Source organism: Phodopus roborovskii, unplaced genomic scaffold (genome assembly GCF_943737965.1).
Source record: "Phodopus roborovskii unplaced genomic scaffold, PHOROB, whole genome shotgun sequence".
NCBI classification, from domain to species: domain Eukaryota; kingdom Metazoa; phylum Chordata; class Mammalia; order Rodentia; family Cricetidae; genus Phodopus; species Phodopus roborovskii.
Window position 1 is genome coordinate 35,234,685 of NW_026126480.1, and position 24,821 is coordinate 35,259,505.

A 24,821-nucleotide genomic window follows, 5' to 3' on the forward strand; every position below is an offset into this window, starting at 1 on the left:
TCTGTCTGGTGGTCCTGTCTAGTGGTAAGAGTAGGGTGTTGAAGTCTCCCACTATAAGTGTGTGAGGTTTTACGTGAGATTTGAGTTTTAGTAATGTTTCTTTTATGAATGTGGATGCCTTTGTATTTGGCGCATAGATGTTCAGAATTGAGACTCAGGAAGTTCCAGGGAAAGGTTAGGGGTGGGGTGGACCTGAGCTGGCTCCAGACTCACCCCAGGCAGAGGTCCCAGCAGGGCCAAGGATGAGGAGAGAGAAGGCTCTGGATGGTCTGGTGTCTGGTCCCAGACTCACCTTGAGCAGGGGTCGAAGGGAGACCAAGGGTCAGGTGTCTAAGGGGGACCAAGGGTCAGGTGAGGTCAGGCTCCTGACAGTCCTGTGTGGAGGGACAAGTCCACTATGCACAGAGCTGACCCAGGATGTTCCAAGGAGAACTTGGGGGTGTTGAACCAGAGCTGGCCAAACTCTCACCCCAGGCAGAGAACTCCAACTCTTTTCTGTTAACCTGAACATACATTTATAAACTTAGGAATTTACTATCCTCATACAAAAATCCACCCTGATCCAAAATATTGCAGAGACCTGCTGTTGCCTCCTTAGTCTAAAAAGGAGATGCAATGATATACAGAGAGTGCAGAAGGATTAAGAAGTTTGATTGTTACCATAGTTGGTTTATGCCATAGGATCATCAGTCAAGATGGTGGTGAAGTTACATTGCATGTATTCTTTTAAACTTAGTAAAGATGGCTACCAACCACATGGTTGCCTCCATACTGATGAGGTTATAGGCCAAGATGGAGACAAGCCACATACTTGCTATTTAAAAACATCTATTTTCCTAAACAAGAGTTGAATCTCATGTAATATGCTTTGTCAGATTAATATTACCTATGTATAGATTTTTTTTAAACTATCTGTACCCAATGAACTTAGAAATGCTGAGCTAGTTTTAAAGCGTAGTCTTAAGAAAACTTTTTTTTGAGAGAGGAGAGCAAAGAAATCATAGATATAAAGAGTGGAAAGTAGAAAAACCTTAGAGATAAAGGCTTTGGAAGTATAGAACAGAAAGTTTAGATATAGGAGAGTTTGGGATCATTTGTTTGTGCAGGGGCAGAGGTTGTTATCATATAAGAGAATTTGAAAATTCAGTGGGCCATCTTTGGCTGTTGATTGAGTGTCCTCAGACTGAGTTATTTGCAGGAAGACAGTGAGGCTTTAATGAAATCTCTGGGCCCAGGGAGGAAGAAAGGGGTCATATAAGGTCCAGAAAGATATAGGAACCTAGAGCCCAGAGACGATCAGGAAGCAGTGAGACTCCAGGAGGGAGCTGAGACAAAAGGAGTAGTGCAGTACCGGACTTCTCCACCAGAGGGAGGAGTCTGGTGCTGCAGAGGCCCAGGAGGTGTAAGGAAGACAGAGCAGGCAGCTCCAAGAGGAAGGCGAGGGAAGGGTCACACATAATACAGCAATGTAGGCCCAGGAGAGCATAGAGAAGCTGCAAAACTCCAGGAGGGATCTGGGAAGGAACTCTTGGGCCTGTACATTGTAACCCTGTTTCTTGCAACTTATGTACATTTGGAGGGAAAAAAAATCAAACGTCTAATATTCCAGTGTCTCTTAACTGTGGGTTCCCATTTAAAAAAAAAATTAAAAGAAAATTCTTTTAGGGCTAGAGAAATGGCTTAGAGGTTAAGAGCATTGACTGTTCTTCTAGAGGACTTGAGTTCAATTTCTAACAACCACATAGTGGCTCATAGATACCTATAATGAGATCTGATGCTCTCTTCTGGTGTGCAGGCAAACATGCAGAAAGAATGCTCTATACAGAATACATATTTTTAAAATGTGTGTGTGTGTGTGTGTGTGTATACATGCATATGTATTTTCTTGCTAGGCATGATGGCTCTCACCTTTAATCCCAGCATTCGAGAGGCAAAGGTGGGTAGATCACTAAGATTGAGGCTGACATGGTCTGTAAAATGAGTTCCAGAACAGCCAGAGCGACAGAGAAACCCTGTCTCAGAAAACAAAACAAAACAAAAAAAATTTTAAAGGACTGTGGGACTATGGTGATATTTTGTTTGTGATCTAGCAAATAAAGCATGCCTGAAGATCAGAATGCAAAGCTAGCCACACTGTTAGCCATAGAGGCTGTGGAGGCACATACCTTTAATCCCAGCACTCCGGGAGACCCTATACTACACGAAATTAATCCAGACTAAAAGAGAAACAGCTCACACAAAGATGATCCCAGCACTTGGGATCCCACACCTTTAATCCCAGCACTAGAGAGGAATATAAGTCAGGAGGAGACAGGAGCTCAGTGCATTCTGAGGTTTGATGGAGAGCAGTGCAGTCTGAGGAGTAGCAAAGTCTGGAGATGCAGTCTGAGGACAGGATCGCCCCTTCAGTCTGAGCATTGGTAGAGGCGAGAGCTCTCTAGTGGCTGACTGCTTTCACCCCAATGCCTGTCTCTGGGTTTTTTATTATTAATACCAACTAGAATTCGTGCTACATGGGCCTTTTAGGTTGCAATGTGGTTTGTGTTGAGATGTTGATATTAATATGAGCTTTTTGTGCGTGAACAAGAAGTTAGAGTTGAATAGTGATGTGATTTGTGTGTTGGGTGATTGAGGGGTCAGTTGTACTAGATAGTTGTTTTGTTGTTTTCTGTTTGTTTGCTTGCTTGCCTTTTTTCTTTTTGTCAACTTGAAACAAGCTAGAGTCATCTGAGAAGAGGGAACCACAATTGAGAAAATGCCTCCACAAGATTGGCTTTTGGTGATTGATTTGTGATGACCTAGCCCATTGTGGGTGGTGCCACACCTAGGTTGTATAAGGAAGCAGGATGGCAGGCTCTAAGCATCATTCATTCATGGCCTCTGTTTCAGTTCTTGAGTTCCTGCCCTGACTTTCCTTCATCATGGACTATAACCTGAAATAAAGCCTCTCCTCCCCAGATTGCTTTTGATAAGGGTATTTTATCACAGCAATGGAAACCCTTACTAAGATAGTTCCACACCACCTCTAATGATTGGTTTTGTGCTAGGCTTTGTAACTGTGAAACATTAGTCCTTCATATTTGCTTAAATTCTCAAGATGATTTTTTTGTGTGAACTTTAGGATGTTTGTCAGTTGCTGAGACACTGAGTCCTGTAGATGAGCAGGGGAGTGTTGCTGTCTGAACAATATTTTGTCTTCTCATCCATAAAAATGAAATCTAGCCAGGCTCTTGTGACTCGTGCCTTTAATCCCAGCGCTTGGGAGGCAGAGGCAGGTGGGTCTCTGTGAGTTCAAAGCCAGCCTGGCTTCAAGCAAGTTCCAGGATCGGCGTCAAAACTACAGAGAAACCCTGTCTTGGGGGTGGGGGGAGAAGAGGCGAGAATGAGTGCATGCCATGGTGTGCATGTGGAAGGCAGAGGATAATCTTTGGGTGTTTATGTTTCCACCTTAAGACAGGGTTTCTGTAGCAATATAAACTAGTTTGTGTTGGCCTGTTCTGTGCTGTGTGCACTCCTTGAGGTTCTTCTGTCCATTCTCTCCCTTCTTGTAGGTGTGCTAGGACTACAGGCACTTATACTACTGCCTGCAGCTTTTCCATGGGTTCTGGGGATCTAAACTCAGGTCAATATGCCTGTGCAGCAAGCAGTTTTACCCACTGAGCTGTTTCCCCAGTCCTTACTTGGGGATCAACTTTGGCCAGGAATGATGGCACATATCTGTAAGTAATCTTAGCACTCAGAAGGCAGAGCAGGAAGATCACAAATTCAAGAACATTATAGACCACTTTGTGAGTTCTTGTTGAACCTGGCTACATAGCATAACTGTCTTAAAGAAAGAAAGAAAGAAAGAAAGAAAGAAAGAAAGAAAGAAAGAAAGAAAGAAAGAAGAAAAGAAAAAAAAAAAAAAAAGAAAGAAAGGAAAGGAGAGTTTTAGCAGTGGCTCAGCAGAAGAGCACTATCTTTTCCTCCAGGGGACCCAAGTTCAATTCCAGCACCTACATGATGGCTCACAACCCTTTGTGATTGGTGCATAAATACAGATACCAGAAAACCACCCATATACATACAATAAGATGACAAACTTTTTAATGAAAAAAAAAAAAAAAACCCACAAGGAACCCAGGATTTTGAGCAAGCACTGTACCGCTGACCTAAATCTATCTCTGAATAGCCATATTTGTTTTACAATTACAGAGTGGCATTCAAGTAATAGACCAGCTGTTTTATGTAAGTTGTATTGTAACCTAAGATTCAAGAATAACTGTCTCCCAGGGCAGTGGTGGTGCCTATCATTAATCCCAGCAATTGGGAGGCAGAAGCAGGCAGATCTCTGTGAGTTCTTAAACAGCCAGGGCTACACAGTGAAACCGTCTTGAAAAACAAAACAAAATAGAAACTGTCCTCATTTAAAGCTAATTAATTGTGATGTATACCAAGAAGAACTTGCTTCAAGGTTCATGCCAGTTCACAATCTCACCAGGAAAGATTAATGACTCTTGAAAATAACACTAGGACATGTTATCTAAAGACATGTGGTAGCCAAGACACATGCTAACTGCCAAAAAGGGACTCTACACAGTTACGGCCTAATTTTAATTTGGTGGGAATTTTAAGTTTTTAACATTTTGAGACAGGGTCTCATATCTAGCCTTATACTCTTGATCTTCTTGCATTTGACTCCCAAGTACTGCAGGTATGTGCCACCACTCTCCGCTTTGTAGTTTTGTTTTCTTTGAGAATGACTTATGTCTGGGAATATTAAATGCATTATAGACAAAGAAAACAAACCGGTTTACCTTTGTCTTTGTATTCCTTTGTGTCCTCCTCTTTTTCTTGAGAGCTTTTTTCCTTTGAAATTTTAAAATATTTTTTTTATATGTATGAGTATTTTTCTTATATGTAAGTAGACCATATACATACCTGGTGCTCTCAGAGGTCAGAAGAGAGCATCAGATCCCCTGCAACTGGAGTTAGAGAGTTGGAGAGTGGAGTCATCATGTAAATAATAGGAACTGAACCCAGGTCTTCTAAAAGAGCAGCCAGTGCTCATCTCTCCAGCACCCTACACACACACACACACACACACACACACACACACACACTCACACACACTCACACACACACACCTCTTTTTGCATAAGGTTTTCCTATATATAGCCCAGTAGGCAACAATATGCCTCTGTTATTCTTTTGAGCTCAGCATCTTATCTTTCAAAAGGCTGCTTGTCACCTGCAGTGGGTTGTTCCACAAATCTCTCTGTTTCTTTGTAACACCACCAGCGCCTAGGACGATGTTCTTTGTATTTTGCACAGACTCCTCTGGTACCACCAGATCATTTCTCATGATAAACCTTTTCTTTTGTCTTTATCCCACATGGTCTTCTACCTCTCTGAACCCTTCTTAGAAATGCTGAGACATGATTGGAGCTTCTAGTTATATTCCAGTAGGTGAGTTTATACAAAAAAAATGGATATGAAGACATTTGCCCCTTGCCTCCTCAGGATCTCCAATGGGCATCCTTTTGCTCATCATTAAAGCCATTTTCTCCCTTTCCCCCTTGTCCCAGTGCTAGGAATTGAACCTAGGGCCTGTGTACATTAAGCAAACACTCTGCCACTGAAGTACACTGACAGACACTGCTCTAGCGAGACAGCTAGGGTACCTGAAATGGGGTTCTAGGACTGAGAAACAGCAAATAAAGGAAACAGAGACAGAAAGTACAGAGTCAGGAGGACTGCTGGGTCAATGTAGAATAGTCCCAAGCTTAATTTAGAACCTGCTTGTATACAGACTAGAGGCAACGAGCAGAGCAAAGCATAGTCAGTTAACCAGCCCCCCTGTCTGTCCTTGAATCAAGTGGAGCAGGCAGGCTATCCATTACGTGAGTCTTGCTAGCAGCAAGCAGCTTCGTTATCTATCTGTGTGTGTCTTCCGCTGACATCAGAAACTTATTAGTTAGATAATGTGCTCTTTCCTGCGTGCTTAATCAGAATATTCTCACAGCCCCCAAGGAGACTGGAGCAAGCAAGCTTGAACTCTAATGACTTATAAGTCAGAATAGTCTCCAGATGGACACTGAGTGGGCCAGCACACTACATTCCCCAGTATTTGTTCCCTTTTTTGAAATAAGTTTTTATGTAGCTTAGTCTGGTCTGGAATGTGGAATTTTCCCCTGTGCCTCCTGAGAAGGTAGAATTCAAGTATCTACCACCATGCCTGGCACCAGAATAACCCTTCTAAGAGAAAGATATTATACAAAATTCTAGCAACCCTTCCCCACAAAAAAATTTCTCATCCCAGTAAACCTTTATTTTAGATGTGTCTATCTTCAACTATAACTTTCTTTTTGCTTTTTTTGATCATCTTTCATTTTTCTAGTTACTTTTTGTTACATAAAACATTTTGTTATTATATTTATCTTACCTTGAAAATATATATATATATGTGATTTCTTTTTCCTTTCTAGTAAGGAAATAATGTCCCTTTTCATATAAAGTCTTATTTAAAGTAGAGTGTAGTGGTGCTTGACTCTGGCCACTCTGAAGGTGAAGGCAAAAGCTTTCAAGTTTAAGGCCAACAGTTGCTTGCTATATCATTCCAGTCTCTGCTTCGGCAGTTATCTTCCCTTTGTCCCTTTTGCTTGTTTGTTTGTTTCGCTGTGCAGCTTTGGAGCCTGTCCTGGAGCTCGCTCTGTAGACCAGGCTGGCTTCAAATTCATAGCTATCCCTCTGCCCCTGCCTTCTGAGTGCTGGGTCTAAAGGTGTGCATGACCACCACCTGGCATGTTTGTCTCTTATGAGGACACTGTCACTCCAGTTTAAGGTTGTATCTTACTTCTGAATTACACCTGCAAAGACCATGTTTCCAAATACATTATTCAGATGCACCAAGGGATAGGATAATAGGATTTCACATGTTAGAAATACACTCAACCCACAGCAGACAATGACAACTTTCCCTCTATTCTTCCTTCTCACCAGATGTCCTTCACAGGCCCATCCCATGGCCCTCGTGTCTGCTGATTCTCGAATTGCAGAGCTTCTCACAGAGCTCCATCAGCTGATCAAGCAAACCCAGGTAAGAGTGAAATGGAGCATGGGCTGTGGTGGTAAGCTGTATGGAGATGTGTTACAAGCAGTTTTCCTGCCAGCTTGGTCCCAGAACTGCATCAGCCCCAAATAATACACAGAGATGCTGTATTAGATATAACGCTGTTGGCCAGTTACTAGTATTTCTTATTGGTTAGCGCTGTCTTAAATATCAACTCATTTTTATCAATCTAAGTGTTTCCACATGATCTTATCTTACTGGAGGGTCCAGACCTTTTTCTCTCAAGTCCCTACATCTTGACTCTTACTACACCTCCCAGATTCCTCCTTGTCTCCTAGTCCCGCCTATCTTGCTTTCCTATTTGCCAACAGTGCTTTATTCATTAACCAATAAGAGAAACATATTTACAGAATGACACCTCCCATCGGAGGTGGAGGTTATGTTCAGAGAGACCTTCATGAGCTAAGGTATTATTGAGATAGGAGGAGGGAGTCTTGAATCTGACTGTCATTCTGTTTGGGCTTTCTGTCATGTAAAAGATTTCAGGGTTCTTTTTAACAGCTGTCCTAAAAAAGATCACAAACAACCCAAGACTCCTATTGAAAGTGTACAATTTAGTGATTTTTAGGAATTTAGTTGTACAACTGTCACCACAATCAGTTTTAGACCCGTACCCATTAGCCATCACTCTTCTTCATCCCCAAACTCCAAGTAAACACAGATAGCCTTACTAGGCAAGATAGTTAAAGGATTTATAGTTAACTTCCAGGATATGGTCAAAGGATAAAGCACTTTAAAATGTGTGGGGTTTAGACAACCCAGCCTGCTGAGTTAACCCTGTTAATCCTCTGCTGCCCAGATTAGTATCCTGGCCCACGGCTGCCTATTTCTGGGCTACAACTCAGTTGAAAACAAAGCCAGTCACCTTGCCTCAGTCCATGGCACTACATACTAAGTCTTAACCTTCCCTTGAGACAGACACAGGTGGTATTTAGAATAATTCTTATTGATATTGATAGTGCTTCAGAACATAGCTTAGGTTGCTCTGTTACTGGTTCAGGAGTAGTCATGATGTATCACTGTACTACAAGTACTGTGAAGATCCACAGGACTACCATACATGTGCCTATGGGCTACAGCAGTGATAGTGTAAGGCCTTTGTCTCTTGTCTTCTTTGGCCTCTGTTGTTCAAAATAGCTAACCAGCTCTGTTGGGTCAGTGTTTAAGGCCTTTCTTTCCCCATGATGGATGGTTTTAGCATTTTTGCTGGTCCTGCCTGACTCTAAAGGCCCTCACTATTTCTAGATTGACTTCCATTGGCCTTTTTCCTATAAGAGAACTCACGTTGATGTTCTTATTCTAACTAAAAAATACTTTTCCTCTGAATGCAGGTCCTAATTTATCATGAATTTGTCTTATCCCACAAGGTCATCATCTGCCTCTTCCCAAAGCCCTTACTGTCTGTGGTCAGTGTTTACTCTACCCCTCATGTTGTAGATATATACTGGTAGCATAGGTATAGTAAAGTTTCATACCAGAAGATGTACAGTGCTGCATTCTCGGACTAAAAGGTGATAGTCACATGTATGTTTATTTGTTCTGCATGTAGTACAAAGGGATTGGATCTGCCAGGTGATACCTAGTACTCTACTTTTTTCCCCAGACTAATTTTTATTATATGATTATGTGTAAGTGCCTCCATGTATGTTTGTTCACTGCATGCGTACTTGGTGCCCCTAGAGGCCAGAAGATGTTGTCAGGTCCCTTGGAGCTCTAGTTATAGACAGTTGTGAGCTGCCACATGGGTGCTAGGACTAGAACCTGGGTCCTCTGGAATAGCAGCCAGTGCACTTAACCACTGAGCTATCTCTTCAGCCCCGAGTGCTCTAAATCTCATTTCCTCCTATATATTAAAATAGCTTTTCTTTCATTGATAAATAAAGCATGGTATGTGTTTGTGCCTGTAGTATATCATGTCACGTTGAGCATGCTATTGCTCTATTTTGTCCATTATTACCATTCCAAGCATTTGTTTATTGAAGTGTGTGTGGTTTTTTTTTTTTGTTTGTTTGTTTGTTTGTTTTTTTTTTTTTTTTTGAGACAGGGTCTCTCTATGTAGCTCTGACTAGCCTGGAACTTGCTATATAAAGCAGGCCAGCCTAGAACTCATAGAGACCTATCTGCTTCCTGAGTGCTGTGATTAAAAGCGTGTGTCACCATGTCCAGCTTATTGATGTTTATAGTCACACACTGGTTGTTCTGCTGGACCACACTGTCTAGTGAACCAGTAGGGAGTAATTCCCAGAAATTCCTCTCCAGAACATACCCTTTCTAGTTGGTATACCCTGAAAAATAAGAATCATAAAATATTGGCACATAATTGCTAAATGAAAGATCCCAGTAGGTTACATATTCAATGCTTCTTTCCAACTGTGTGACAAATTCCAGAAAAGACAAACTAGAGAAAGTAAAAGTAAAAGGATGTTATTGGCAGAGCCTTGGGATAGTTGGGATGGGATGCAAGGGTAAGAAGAGCATGGAGAATATCTAGGGAGGCAGGACTCTTGTTTATGATACTATAATGATAGGTATATAATTGAAGTGTCTGTCAAAACCCACAGGACAGAATAACACTGAGGGAGCCTTCGTGTAAACAGTGGGCTTTTGTAAAGGGTAAAGGGTCTACCTCATGACCTCTTGACCTCATCCTTCCAGGAAGAACGTTCGAGGAGTGAGCACAACTTGGTGAACATCCAGAAAACCCACGAGCGAATGCAGACTGAGAACAAGAGTGAGTAACTGAGGGCAGCTGGAAAGGGCTAAGACCAGGAACATGGCCTTACTCTGTCTTCACAGGGGATTTTTGCTTGTATCTGCATATCTTAAAGTTGCTCTTTAGGGTCATTGTTCCTTTGGTTGAATGATGACCTAAAGTGTCAGGGGCTGATGACAGACAGCCTCGCACCAAAGGAGCTTAGAGTTACTCAGACTAGAAAGGCAGCCTTGAATGCAGGAAAACTCACTCTTACCTTAGAGCACAGTTTTCCCATGGCCTCTGCATATATTCTAAGGCAGGTCACCCCCTGTGCCTGGTGTTTTCTAACTCAGAATAAATAGCTTTGGACAGTACTTGCGTCTCCTTGGTCATGGTATGGACCAGTGGCAGGTTAGAAAGTGCTTTTTAAGAATGGTGGTGTCTTTACCATATGGAAATGTGACCCTGTTGAACAGGGAATACTTTTAATGTGTGTTGGAAGTACGTGCATGCACATGTGTATGTGTGCAAGGCCAACCTCATGTTTTGTGCCTCAGGTACCAATCACTTTTTTTTTTTTTTTTGAAACAGTCAAATATATATGTAGCCCTGGCTGTCTTAGAACTCACTGTGTGGGCCAGGCTGGCTTTCAGCTTATAGATATCCACCTGCCTCTGCAAGTGCTGAGATTAAATCAAATGCTACCATATCTGGCATGCCTGGCTTTTTTTTTTTTTTTTTTTTTTTTTTTTTTTAACTTAGGATCTGGGATAGAGCTTGGTTCCTGGTACTTTCAAATCAAGTACTTCAAGTACTTTGCATACTGAATCATCTTACTAACTTCGGGGAGCATGTTTGAACTCATAAAGCCCAGATCCCAGCCTCTGGGCCTCTTTAAGCTGATTCTGATGTCCTGGAATCGGGATTACGTGCTGCCACCTCCTCTGACTCAATGCCTCCTCATGCTTGTATTTATAGTTTCTCCTTATTACCGGACAAAACTACGTGGCCTCTACACAACCGCCAAGGCTGATGCAGAGGCTGAGTGCAAGTGAGTACCATCCACAGGGCTGTTGCTGCTCTGTTCCCTGATGTTTAGTGCTGGACCACATGTTCCTGAGGCCACAGCCCCAGTTTGCCTTCTGTCTGTGAAGAGGGTCCTCTGCTCTGCCCCTCCCATTTCTTGAACCTTCTAAGCTCTTCCTTCTTTACCCATTCTTCTCCTTTAGTTTATTGCTTTATAGGTGGCAGTAAAGCAGTGACATGTCCGTGCATACCATTTATTTCCTAGTCATATGACATGGCAGTCAATTCAATTGAAATCCCATTGTTTTGTCATTAAAATCATGGTAATAACTCCTTACTGGATTGTGAACATACAGTAGGATTATGTGGAGAGAATGCCAGGTTCTATAAACTCCCTGCCATGGGAATATGCTGACTATTGCATCTTATAATGGTAACAAAGATCACTACCTGTTAGTATTCCAAGTACTTAATTAACTTTTTATGTTTTGAAACAGAGTCCCACATTGTAGCTCTTGGTGGCCTGGAACTCACTATGTAGACCAGGCTGGCCCCCAACTCAGAGATTGGCCTGCCTTTGCCTCCCCAGTGCTAGGATTAAAGACATGTTCCACCATAGCTGGCCCAAATACTTTATGTGTTTATTTACTTCACTTGACCCTCAGAGCATTCCTTAGATGTAGTTTTTAGTATTGTCACAATTTACAATTAAGGAAACTGACTCATAGAGGGGTAATAAAATCTGCCAAAACTCATACAACTAGTAAAAAAGGGAAGTCTGGTTTCTAAGGCAAAAGTCCACAGTTAGTACTCTGCTAGATGCTGAACAGGGCCTTTCTACAGCTCTTCTTATTTTTATGAACACATGTCACAGGGTTCTGACAGAAATTACAGTTAATATGTCATTATGTGTAGCCAATTCTCCTCACTTTTTAATGTAACTTTTAAGCAGAAAATTAATCTTAAGCCTTCCTAATAAATCTTAGTCTGCTGTTTTTAATAATGGCTGCGTGATGAGGGTGCCTAAGGATGCCAGCTGTGGGAGAAGAACAAGAGTAGCCTATGTGGTACTCACAAGGGCCTTGAGCACCACAGCCCTCACTCTAGAGGCCTCGGGAGCCAATGAAGCCTTAAGGTTGCAATAAAAAAAAAAAGAGTTGGAAGAGGATCAAAGCCAGTTAGAGACCAGGCCCACAGTGGAGATGGAGGTGAGTGGAACATGGTAGAAGGATAGAGAGCAAAACCCAGCTCAAGAACAGCAGTGTTTGAGATCTATGTAGGGAACTAGTTGGCGGAAGGGAGGTTCAAGATGACAAAGTTCCTAGTTTGGATGAAGGGATCTGGCGTGGCTCCCCATGTGGTGCTGGGACACAGAACAAAAGACTCAGTGCTGCATGTGCTTGTTTTTCTGGATTTTGTGGTTTTTTCCTTTTGTAGTACAGAAGATGGGACCCAGTTCCTTCTGTATAGTAGGAAAGCTTAGTAGGCAAGTTCTGTACACTGAGTTCTACCCTAGATCTTCATTTGAAAGTAAAAAGTAAACCACCCTTTCTGTCCTAACTGCTGGCAGAGTGAAGACTCAAACGAGTTTGATATGGAATGACCCTGGCATGACTTACCCAGCATTCAACACTTAGAAGCCTGTTTGGTAAACCTTGGCCTGCACTGAAATCCTTTTGCTAATTCAGATTTTTGTCACCCTATAAACACCAACCAGATCGTCCCAACCCAGCAGCCGAGAGAGAGAAAGCAAGCAAGAGATATGAAGCTACTCCATCTAGGTCAGACAAATCCAACCCACTGGGTGTTACTGAATTCATCTGGGTGATAAGTAATAAACACCATAGTGTTTGTTATATTTCATGTAAATTAGGATATCAGTTCAGATAGAAAACTGTGACCCAGAGAGCTTATTCATATTTAATCATGAAAGGGGCCCTGTTCTAGTGTGCATCTCCATTGGTGTCCAGTCTTCTGTGAGCTGACCAGTTTTCAATCTCTTAGCCATTTTGAAGGTTTATAGGTTAGTTATTCTGTAGCATGACCCTCCCATGGGTGTATTTAGTGCTTCCTGCCTTCTAGATTCAGGTTTGACACTTCAAGCATTGGTAGCACAGTAGTAGCCTTCTATTAGAAAGCCCAGATACTATGTCTCATTACTTGATGTGGGATCTCCCAGGTTTCTGTTTTCTGCTGTATAATCAGCAAGTGTCTTGTGGGAGATGCTTTGTGACTGTTTGAATATCCCATTTCATGTCACCGATTAGTTTGAGTATCACTTTGTTTTGTTTTGTTTTCCTGAAGCACTGGGCTGGGTTCTTGGTGATTTTTGTTTTTGCTGTTTCTTTTGATATCATGTGGACTGCAACTTTCAATGCAGGACATGAAACTACACCCTCCAAACAGGCCCAACAGCAATAGCAGCCTTTCCACAGTATCTTTGGCCTCCTGACTATCATTCTTTGTCTGCTTTCTGGGAACCTCACTGTCTGAGTCTTAGCACTCCCAAGCTAAAGCTTTGCTAAGGGTTTGCTGTGGAAACAGAATAAAATGACCCACAGTGGCATTGTTCCTGCTGATTAAGGTTGAAGCCTTTTCTGGGAGACTTGGAGAACCTGTGTAGTGATAGCCACTGCTGGCCTGCCTGCCTGCCTGCCTGCCAGCCAGCCAGCCAGCCTGAAACCCCTCTGTAAATTAACTTTTGGAGGTTCAGGCTACAGGACCACAGGAGAAGGAATGGCTTCAGTCTTACAGGGGCTGCTCTGAGCTTGCCTGGTCTGTCTAGGCCTTTGGGGTTCTGCTTCTCCCTCCACTTCCTGGAACAGCCCTGGAGCTTCACTGTTATTTACTTCTTACTGTAATAAAACTCCCAGAAGAAAGCAGCTTAAGGGAAGAGAGGTTTATTTTGGCTTCATACTTTGAGAAGGTTGTCTGTCTTGGAAGGGAAGGCATGGCTTCTGGTTACATGGCATTTTGCTGAGGAAGCACAGAAGATCTGCCCCTCCCAGCCCACTTCCTTTAGCAAGGCCCACCTTCTAAAAGATCCACAACTCTGCAAAAAGCTCCACCAACTAAGGACCACCTGCTCAAGCACATGAGTATTAGAGACATGGCATACTCAAATCTGAACTTCCATTCCTGTCACCTCAGGATGGGGTCAGAGCTTTGGCAGGATTTCTACAGAATCGGGCAAGCAGTATCAGTGACCTCTCAGTGCACCTACTTTCTCAAGGGGTTGTCCTGCCACTTCCTACCACACTGCCATTTGTGCTTTTACAGTTGAAAAACAGGGCTGAGGATGTCTCTTAGTGGTACAGCTGTTGCCTAGCTTTCAAGTGGCCCTTGGTTTCATCTTGAGCACTGAAAAAAATTCAGTTATTGGTTAGTTAACATTCTGAAACCTGTCATTGATGAACCCCACTGTGAATACCGTAGCGTTGACACTCACTGTGGCCTCTTATCAGTAAAGACACTCTGTGAACATGAAATGTGTAATGTAGCTACCAGTGTCACATGTATTTTGTCAGAAGTATAATTTAGTAAGTTTTGTTTTATTTTGAGTGGCTTTGTTGTTGTTGTTTTGTTTTTGAGACAGGGTTTCTCTGTGTAACCTTGACTGTCCTGGAACTCTCTCTGTAGACCAGTCTGGCTTCAAACTCAGAGAAAACCTGTGTCTGCCCTCCAAGTTCTGTAATTAAAGGCATGCACCACCACTACCCAGCTAAATTTTGTTATTTATGTATTTGAGTGGTCTATCTGCAGATAATATATGCAGCCAGAAGAGGGCATCAGATCCCATTATAGGTTGTTATGAGCCACCACCATGTGAGTGCTGGGAACTGAACTCAGGCCCTTTAGAAGAGCAGCCAGTGCTCTTAACTACTGAACCATCTCTCCATCCTTAGTAACATTTTAAATCAGTGGCATAGTCATTATTATAGTCAAGTGTGATTGAGTGTATATGATTGTATGTGCCCTGCTTATATATGACTGTCAGTGCAGAGAGTGTAACATGTTGCACTGTGACATTAAGCTGGCAGTGGTGCCATGAGGCAGTAAAATTTGTTCAACCCTTCATAATCCTGTGGGCCACTATCTTAGAATTGTGACACATACAGACCTGTTAATTGAGATGTCTGGGGTAGTGCCTATTTCTGTCTAGGGGCTATAGTTTCTTTTATTTCTTTCTTTGTCTTTATTAATATTTTGTATATGCATGTGATATACATATGTTTATGAAGTACGTACATATATTTGTGTAGGTTCTCAGGCATGTAAGTGTGCATGCACATGGGTGAGAGTGCATGTAATAGGCCAGTGCTTGATACTGGATGTCTTCCTTCATTATTGTCCACTTTAGTTTTTGAGACAGGGTTTCTCACTGAACCTGGAACTGATTGATTTGGCTAGGCTGTTTGGCCAGTGAACTCCAAGGATCCAGCTGTCTCCTCAGTAACCCAGTGCTGGGGTTGCAGGCACACACCACCATGTCTGCCTCTCAGATAGGTGTTTGGAATCTAAGTCAGATCCTCTGGCTTGTACAACAGGTACTTAATTCACTGGGCCATCTTTATAGCCTCTCCTTTTTTGTTTGAAGTAAGGTCTTACTCAAGCCCAGGCAAACCCAGAGCTCATTGTGTAGCTAAGATGGCATCAAATTCACTGCAGGACTACTGCAGTCTCCTACATGGTAGGATAACAGGTGTCAGCCACCACACCCAACAGGATCTGTACTTTTCACCATAGATGTGATCTGGGGAACCCAGATTGCCAAGAAGCATATGCTGATGCCTCACCCAGCACTCTTTTCTCCCTTCCCTGCCTAGCATCCTCCGAAAAGCACTGGATAAGATAGCTGAGATCAAGTCTCTGTTGGAAGAGAGACGGATAGGTGAGTGGGAGAAAATGCAAGGTATTTCTTGACCAGGCAAGGTGGGGGCTTGGGGGAAAGTAGTCATGGCATCGGCAGGGGAGCATGGGACATAACTTGGTGGAGTCACCTGACAGAGCTGTCTGAGACAGACTCAGAGGCAAAGGGTTTGCCTAGTTCCCATCCAGACCCAGGAAATTTTGTTCCGCTACTCACACTGCTCTGCTCACTCTAGCCAGGGCTGGTCATCTCTCCTTCTTACCACTGCTCCCTCTGTGGCGTGCTTTGGTGGCCACATGTAAGCTGGCTTAGCCCCTTACCTTGTAGGTCTCCTCAGGTGCCATTGGCTTCCTGGCTTCTGTCTTGCCCCAGATGCAACTCTTTACCACATAGCATGATCATGGTACCATTTTTTGTTTTCAGTTGAAGAGTGTGATAAGCCATGACTGATGAGGCCAAGGATCTACACTAGATAATTTGTGTAACTTTTGCTGAAATTACACACTAGTAGAAAGGAGATATATATATAAATATCTCACTCTAGGAATTTTCATTGACCCAGCACCCTGGACAGGAAGCATAATGTAACCTGCATCCTGGAAACCCTCCTTTTTAGTTCCTCTCTACCATGGTGGCCACTGTCCTGACATCTCACCCATTGAGTTAGGCCTGTCAGTTCCTGACCTTAAGAAGGGGCATGGGTGGTTTTTGGATCCTGGGATAAAGTTCTCCAGCTCAGAGCAGTTTCTGGGGTGTGACTGGGTCAGGCATCACCCACATGGCCTCAGGGGTTCACTTGCTTCCCACAGCGGCCAAGATCGCAGGTCTCTACAATGACTCGGAGCCCCCACGGAAGACCATGCGCAGAGGGGTGCTGATGACACTGCTGCAGCAGTCAGCCATGACCCTGCCCCTCTGGATCGGGAAGCCTGGTGACAAGTGAGGGCAGGAACTGCCAGAGAGGGCTGGTGTCAGGGGGCCAGACTAACAGGCTGTCTCTCACAGGCCCCCACCCCTCTGTGGAGCCATTCCAGCCTCAGGGGACTACGTGGCCAAACCTGGAGACAAAGTGGCTGCTAGAGTGAAGGCTGTGGATGGGGATGAGCAGTGGATCCTAGCTGAAGTCGTCAGCTACAGCCATGCTACCAACAAGTGAGTGTGTGCCTGGCTTTGCATCCTCACCACTCCACCTTCTGCAGCTTGGGAGGAAAACTCCCCCCAGAGGGTGCTGGGTGGTGCTCTGTCAAGCTTCTCCATCCCCTTACGTCCTCCCTCATCCTTATGCCTGATGCAAACTGCACCCTTTGTCCCAGCACTGTTTCCCTTTTTGTTTGCCCACAGATATGAGGTAGACGACATTGATGAAGAAGGCAAAGAGTGAGTGTCCAGGTGGGGAACAGTGGAGTCACCAAGATTCTGGGAGAAACCCTCCTGGTCATGGCCTATATTGTTCCCCCAGGAGACACACCCTGAGTCGGCGGCGCATCATCCCACTGCCCCAGTGGAAAGCTAACCCTGAGACAGACCCTGAGGCCTTGTTTCAGAAGGAGCAGCTGGTGCTGGCCCTATATCCCCAGACCACCTGCTTCTACCGTGCTCTGATCCACACCCCCCCACAGCGGGTAAGGAGCCACCATGAAAGGCCTTTGATGACACCAGAATCTTAAGGGTTGGTCCCCATCATTCTTCAGAATGCCTGCTTGCTACCTTCTTGTTGTCCTTCATCTCCTAAACATAGGCTTTCCTGGTAGCACTAGACCCCTTGACTCCACGGTAGCTAGGAGAGCAGGAGAAGCAAGGAGATGCATCTGGGGCTCTGGGCAAGGAGAGGCTGCCCTGGCCTAGAAGCATTTTGATCAGTTCTTCCTGTGTGTGTCCTACAGCCTCAGGATGACTACTCAGTCCTGTTTGAAGACACCTCCTATGCAGATGGCTACTCCCCGCCTCTCAATGTGGCGCAGAGGTACGTGGTGGCTTGTAAGGAGCCCAAGAAAAAGTGAAGCTGGCTGGCAGGCTTGAGTCTGCCACTGCCGACCTCATGGGAGAAGGCAACAAAGGAGTTCCTGTAATCAAATAAATACTCTTCCCTCTCACCAAGTCTCCTGGGCCTCACTGCTTCAGACCCTCTGGCCTTCCTCTATCAGGCACATGGGATTGATGGCTGCTAGAGGGAGAAGGCCCAGTCAGCTCTCAGTGACATTTATTCTTTCAGGTAAAATACAATGTATGTCTTCTGTTCTTGCATGTCTGGATTCCTTTTCAGTGCACGGATCGATTCCTTCCTGATACATGTTGATAAAATCCTCTTCATTCAGGAACTGCCCAAGACCTGTTCATTCTCTGAGCTCAGATTTCCTGTAGGCATAGAACATGGATGCATCATATTTTATTCTTGAGGTCATATTGGGTTATGTTAGCTTACCTTCATTCCCAGTATAACCATATGCACTTACAGATTGAAACGGAACTTGAGGTTGCAGCCTGCCATCACCTTGGTGTAGTGGGCATCAAAGAGCTCATTCTGAGCTACAGTGAAGGTGTTTTTCCAGTCCCCAGTGATACCTGAAGAGGGAGAGAGATTCTACAGTCCCAGCTATAGGACCCATGTGACTTCAGGTTTTGTTGGCTGCATCTAACCTCTCTTCCCCAAATCCTCCAAATACCCATCCAAGCTGCTACCTACCTTTCCTCATGAAGGGAGAAACATCATGGTCCATGACTTCAGAGGGGAGAGTACTGTAGTTAGCCATGGGGTTCTCCTTCATCTTCTTGAAGGATGTATGGTTAACAATGATATCCACAGTCTCCTCAGGCAGAGAGCGTCCCAAAAACTCTAGGATCTTCTTGATCTCCCTTTTGGGGTTCTGGAGCATAGAGATGATCTTTGGATGCTCGTTGGGATAAGGTTAGAGAATCACCCACAGAGAGTGGGCCACTTCTACCAAGGAATTTTCACCTGATACCTTGACTCTGAATCTCTTACCCTGATGCAAAATAGGTAGTTTCCTACCCTGCCATCTTGGCATTATCCCAGTGGGTTCATTCTGGGAGAGGACAGGGACAGACTTTGATCTCTGGTACCCACACTTGGTACCTCTGGAGCAGGGAGAAGCAAGAGCAGCAAGCCACCAGATCAATAATGGCACATGATCAACACTACCCCAAGAAAAGAGCTGTGCAATGTCTTCCCCTGAGCTGTGCCAAGGTCCTGAGCCAGGAGGTAATGGGAGGTGCTGGTCTTGGGTGGGGTTGGGATAGGGATGGGCTCAGGGCCAGGGGAATGAGGTTCCTGCCTGTGTGACACAGAAGGAAGGGGGGCAGGCAATCTCACCTCCTTCATGTCTTCATAGAAGAGATAGAGAACAGGGTGAGTGCGTGTCAGTTCCCACCACTCCTTCACATGCTGGTACCAGGACCCATAGGACACTGGGAAAGAGGACAGGCACAGACACAGGCCTGGTTAGCTCCAGCTGTGCCCCTCAGCTCCAGCCCCCTCCTTGCTACAGACTCAGATTCACCTTTCCCATCCATGAAGTTCTCCAGGAAGCTGTCCCAAGTGCCTGGCTCAGGGTGCACCTTGGCCATGTTGTAGAAGTTATAATAGGAGACGACCACATCCTTTGCATTTCGGGCAATGTAGATCGTCTGTGGGGGCAGACAATCCCTAGTTCTGGTTCCTCCTGTTTTCCTGTCACCACAGGAGCCAGTGAGGTGTGGTACCTTCTAGCACTCAAGAACTCTTTGGGGTGGCAGTAGAGAAAACAGTACTAGAAGTTGACTTACTGAGATTTCATAGTAGGGTACCACTGACCTAAGATTACACCTTTGATGCCCAAGTCCTGGCTATTCCATAAACTATTTTATCTGACTCCTTTATTGTCAACACATCCACATGGTAGGTCAGAGTTCCACCAGTCCCTTCATCTATGTCCTGTGAGCACCTGGACTCTGCATCTTCTATTTGCCTTGTTATCTGAGTCCCAGGTTGACAGCCAGAGATCCTTCATACAAGATGAAAGAGGACTTGAGTAGCCCCATAATTCCCAGCAGAATAAATCAAAGCTAGGCTAACCCCAGGGACCCTTACACCCTCTCACTTTACCCCCTTTTCCCTCTCTCCCTCCCTTTCTTTTTCCCTGTGTGTTTGAAACAGCTCAGACTAGTCTTGACCTTGCAGTGTAGCAAAGGCTAGCCCTAAACTCCTGATCCTTCTGCCTCTACTTCCCAAATACTGGAAGGTACCACTATAACTGTGGTTTTTGTTTTTGTTTGTTTTTACCTTTATCTTCTGATCCAGAAAACTCTGAGGAAGCAAGGCCAGGGGCAGATGTGTCTTAATGAGCCGTGGGGATGGTGTCTCTTCCAAAGATTCAAGACCTACAGTTGAGCAGAAAACTTTGTTAAGATGGGGCCTGGTCCTATCTCTCTCTATTTGTGTCTTAACACCCCGGTGCTCATACCTGAGGGAACTCCTGGGCATTTGAACTCAAGGAAGGGCACCCGGGCATAGATGGGGGCCCGACGACAATTTTCTAGCTTGCCATCCTGGTAGATCATGTCCAGGATCTCACTAATCCAGGTAGTACCTGTAAAGAAGGGAACAAGAAGTGAGCAGGAGTCTGGACCTGTTTTCCAAAATGAGGTCTATATGACATTAGGGCCCCCCCCCACCCGCTTACCAGACTTTGGGTATGTGCTGATAAGCAAGTCATCAGGACAGGGTGTGAAGTTCTGCAGTGGCCCAAGAGCCTCTGCAAAATATTTGATGAGCGGGATGCCCTTCACATGCACCAGTGGTGGACGCAAAACATCATTAATCAACTCCATGTTGCTGCATTGAGAACAGAGTAAAGCTCACTTATTTCTAACAAGTTCACAATATTGTGCTGAATTCTTGCTTTAAGATTTTTATCCTGGCCAGTCAGGCGGTGGTAGGGTATGCCTTTAATCCCTGTACTCAGGAGGCAGAGGCAGGCAGATTTCTGTGAGTTCAAGGCCAGCCTGGGCTACAGAACTAGTTCCTACAGAACTAGGCTCCAAAATTGCACAGAAACCCTGTCCCGAAAAAACAAACAAACAAAAATTGGGCTCCTGAGGCTCTGACAGCTCACTGAGATGGCAGGTAGACCTGGCATCAAAGGCAAGTCTAACTCCAGTGGCTACATTGATCCTCACCTACAGAACTTGGTGCCCAAGCATAGTCCAGATGTCTAAGCACTCTGAGGTAGAACCAATACAGTGTTTGGTATTTTCGGGTAGATACCAGCATGTACTCAGGTAACTCTAGGCACCAGCTATGTCTCTCTCTCGTAATTATTTTTTCTTATTTTACATATTGATCCCAATTCCCTCTCACTCCTATCCTCCCTAATTCCCTCTCCCATCCCATTCCTCACCCACTCCACAGGAAGGGTGAGGCCTTCCAGAAGGGATCATTAAAATCTGTCAAGTCATTTGGAGTAGGGTCTAAGCCCTTCCTCCTGTCTCTAGGTTAAGGGAGTATCCCTCCATGGGGACTATCCTCCCAAAGTCCTTTTCTACACCAGGGATACATCCTGGTTCCAGTATCAGAGGTCCTGTAGATTGCCCAGGCCTTCTAATTAAGACCCATGTTCAGGGGGTCTGAGTCAGTCTAATGCTGGTTTCCCAGCTATCAGTCTAGGGTCCATGAGCTCCCCCTTGTTCAGGTCAGCTGTCTCTGTGGATTTCTGTAGCCTGGTCTTGATCCCTTTGCTTATCACTCCTCCCTCTCTGCAATTGGATTTCAGGAGTTCGGCTCAGTATTTAGCCATGTGTCTCTTATACTTACTGGTGCCAGCCTATGGCATATGGGTGCCTCTCCCCACTTTCCTCCTTGGGGTTCCTATTACCTTCAGAAATGCCCCAAACCATCTAAACCTAGCCAGGAGGTGGTGGTGCATGCCTTTAATCCTAGCACTTGGGAGGCAGAGGCAGGTGAATCTCTGTGAGTTCGAGGCCAGCCTGATCTACAGAACTAGTTTCAGGATAGGATCCAAAGCAATAAAACCAAAAAAAAAAAAAAAAAGAAGGAAGGAAGGAAGGAAGAAATGCCTCAAACCTGATATCCTATTTTGCTCTAAGGCAAGCATGCCAGTTTAGCTACTAAGCTTGTTGCAGGAGAAAGATTTTCTATTAAAAAGAATTCTAAAACCAGCCAGGGAAGAGAGAAGACAGGGAGCTCTAACAAGCTACAGTTGCTCTTCTGAGGTAGAGTTTGCAAGGGGAAAGAGCAGGCAGGCTAGAGGCCTCTGGTCAAATAGACTAGTCAAGATATAGGGACTAGCTGGCTTTGAATACTGGAACTTGTAGCTGGGCAGGGCAATGGTGGCCACCCCACTCTGCCACTCACCTGATCCTGCGTTCTGAGCTCCTCCCCGGTGCACAGTGGTAGGGATCTTTGTGTGGGTGTTGCAGCGTAGGGAACCTAGAATTGGTCTTTGAGCGGATGAAGATTTTGTAGGTCCCGAGTGGGAGGGAGTGGAAGCAGTGCTAGGACTGGCTGAGCTAAAAAAAAGTGGGGTGGAAGTGGGTGGAGATGGGGCAGAACTCTGTTACTCCCACAATGGACTGTAGAAAACAAGGGGAAAGCCAGAAGGGAGTTTCACTTTCGCACTGTTTGTGGTTTCTTCCTCCTTAACTAAACTTCGGGGTAAATCAGTAGACAGTTGACAGTGTAGCAGAGGGAAGACAGTGCATAGATGGGGACAGAGCTGCTCACATTCCTGCTTGGCTTCAAGCCAACCTTGAGGACACCTTGGGTTTAATCAGATCACCCACAGAACTGGAAGTTCTGGCTGACCTCAGGGAAAATCCAGAATGGTGAGAGGCACCAAGGTCAGTGAACTGGAGGTACAGCAGAGTAGGGAAAGCTGCTCAGGGGAAAGACCTGGGGTCTAAAGGCCCTGGAGCATGCACCTGCCTCACAGCTGCTGGGCTACTTCACCCAGTACCACACATGACTGGTAAACAATCTCTAGAGGGCTTTCACCCAATTCTGGACTTGCACGCAGTCCTACAAAGACAGGAAAAGGCTGCAGCTGGGAGAGTGTTAAGGCCTCTGGAAGGAGAAGAACCCCACCCTCTTGATCTTTGTTTCCTGTTGGAGGGAAGAAACTGCATGAGGCTGCCCTGGGGCTTTAGAGGCACTGCATCACAGGTGCACATCTAACATCTACAGACCCCTACAAAGCTGTCATCTCAGGAGAGCTCTGGAAAGGCAGGTGACGGAGTCCTCCAGGATGACAGGAATTTCCATTTCTCTAGGGCAAAGCTTGTTTGTTTGCAACTGTCTAAAAACTGTTCCAAGGTATGACTGGAGGGGGGAGGATTTTATTGTAGATGTGAGGGAGAGTACAGTCAGGCATGTAGGAGAGTCCAGAGAGAAAGAAGTAGACTGGACTTGGCAGTAGGGTTTGGGGTGAGACAGCAAGGAATGAAGACAGAAGAGAGGAAGACAGGGCACGTGCACAGCACAAGTAGCAGGGCTGTGAGGACAATGAAAGGCCGAGGGAGCTTCTGGGTTTGGAAGGTTAGGGTCGGTTTTGCGATAAGAAGGGCTGGGACGCTGGCGTGGACTCTGAAATGTGTCACGGGAACTTGTGACACTGAGGGAGCCTGGAGGCCAGTGTGCTCTGGTGTGCTAAGAGGTGCCACAGGCAGCAGCCATTTGTCCCTTCTGCCAGGGGTAAGGAAATGGCTCCTTTGCTATAAGGGAACTGCTTTACAGGTTCCTAAGGAATTCTGGCTTTGGACCAGAATTTGGACCTGACAGGGACAAGGTCTCACACTGCAGCCTGTGCTGGTCAGGAATTTCACAATGTGATCCAGGTGGCCTTGGACTTGTGTCAGTTCTGCCCCAGCTCCCAAGTGCTAGGGTCACAGGTATGTAGCACCACACACCATCTCATCGGGAAAGTTCCATGCTTTGAATGAAGATGGACTGCTGGAGGAGCCCTGGCATGGGAACACAAGTGTCCCAGGAGAGAGACCGCCATACTATGTGCTCTCCTAGCTCTGGCTCCTCCAGTCTATAGACGACTGTAAATTCATTTCTTCATATATTATGTCATTTTTTTTCTTGTGGGTGGGCATTCAGATCCATTGCCAGGCCTTAGAGGCATGGGATCCACTAACAGGAACCTGTAGAGAGGGGCGCACCTAACAAAACTTGGCACCTAGAAGGGAGAATCCCCTCTCAGAACTTGACATCTGTGCAGAGAGGGTCCCCTCTCAGAACTTGGTGCCTGTGGAGATAGTTACTAACAACATTGCATCTGTGGAGGGACAGTGTCTAGTTGCAACTCAAAACTATAGCAGTCCCAACATTTTGCGTGCAGGTTACTGACTCTGGGAAGTTTCCTTGCCAGTACACCTGCTGCCAATGAACAGGGAGGAATTAGAAGACTGAGGACCAAAAAGGTAGTTTGGGCCAGCAAGATGGCTCAGAGGAAGGAGGCACTTGCTGCCAAGCTTTTTTAATCCCCGGGACTCTTACAGTGAAAGGAGAGAACTAACTCCTACAAGTTGTTTTCTGACCTACACATGGCATGAATGCACATGCCTATACACACACACACAACATATGTGTGCTGTGTATGTACTTTTTTAAAAATTTGAAAACAGTCTCTCCTAGCCCCAGAAAAAGTTTAAACCTTAAATCCAGCTGTAGCATTTTGTATGAGAGAACTGTGTGACAAGGCAAAACTTGGAAGTACATCCTGGCACTGTGCATACATAAAGGTCTGTACCCTGGTTCTGTCTTAGAAGAGCCATGTTGCTTGGGACCAAGATACTTTGGAACTAAAACCAGGAAATAATCACAAGTCAATTGTCCCAGGGTTTTCCCAGCCTCAGCTCCTGGAGGAGAGTGGCTGTACAAGGAGTTGTGGCTTAGGGGAAAGCTGGACAGCTTCGATGAGAAGCTTGACTGTTGGTAGCCTGACAATTGAAGACTGCCAGCTTTAGGGGGGGGGAGGAGGGACATCACCTAACTTTTTATTTATATATATATACAGTTTTGTAGGAAAGGGAGCTGGATAAATCTGGAGGCCAGAAGCATGAAGACAGAGGGCAACAGATGGCATAAACTCCAGGACTAC

At 45.1% G+C, this 24,821-nt stretch overlaps 2 protein-coding genes across 3 annotated transcripts in view; one reads left to right on the forward strand and one right to left on the reverse strand.

Moving 5' to 3' along the window:
• Positions 1-17,795, forward strand: part of Sgf29 (SAGA complex associated factor 29) — a 39,373-nt gene extending 21,578 nt beyond the window's left edge. The window contains exons 2-11 of one of the 2 annotated variants that reach the window (XM_051192969.1): positions 5,406-5,448; positions 6,982-7,078; positions 9,767-9,842; positions 10,785-10,857; positions 15,659-15,723; positions 16,512-16,641; positions 16,708-16,854; positions 17,044-17,079; positions 17,162-17,324; positions 17,586-17,795. In XM_051192969.1, coding sequence (XP_051048926.1) covers positions 7,004-7,078; positions 9,767-9,842; positions 10,785-10,857; positions 15,659-15,723; positions 16,512-16,641; positions 16,708-16,854; positions 17,044-17,079; positions 17,162-17,324; positions 17,586-17,702 — 882 coding nt within the window. In that variant the 5' untranslated portion in view covers positions 5,406-5,448; positions 6,982-7,003 and the 3' untranslated portion in view covers positions 17,703-17,795. The remainder of the gene's footprint in view (positions 1-5,405; positions 5,449-6,981; positions 7,079-9,766; positions 9,843-10,784; positions 10,858-15,658; positions 15,724-16,511; positions 16,642-16,707; positions 16,855-17,043; positions 17,080-17,161; positions 17,325-17,585) is intronic. The other variant, XM_051192968.1, reaches the window with a different exon arrangement.
• Positions 17,796-17,885: 90 nt separating this feature from the next.
• LOC127228335 (sulfotransferase 1A1) lies at positions 17,886-22,220 on the reverse strand. Its single transcript, XM_051192967.1, has 9 exons — positions 22,073-22,220; positions 20,382-20,533; positions 20,163-20,288; positions 19,982-20,079; positions 19,221-19,347; positions 19,034-19,128; positions 18,386-18,566; positions 18,156-18,264; positions 17,886-18,057 (listed from the first exon to the last, which is right to left on the reverse strand). The coding sequence occupies exons 2-9, from the start codon at positions 20,527-20,529 to the stop codon at positions 18,036-18,038; spliced, it is 906 nt and encodes a 301-aa protein (XP_051048924.1). The 5' UTR covers positions 20,530-20,533; positions 22,073-22,220; the 3' UTR covers positions 17,886-18,035.
• Between the last annotated feature and the right edge of the window lie 2,601 nt (positions 22,221-24,821).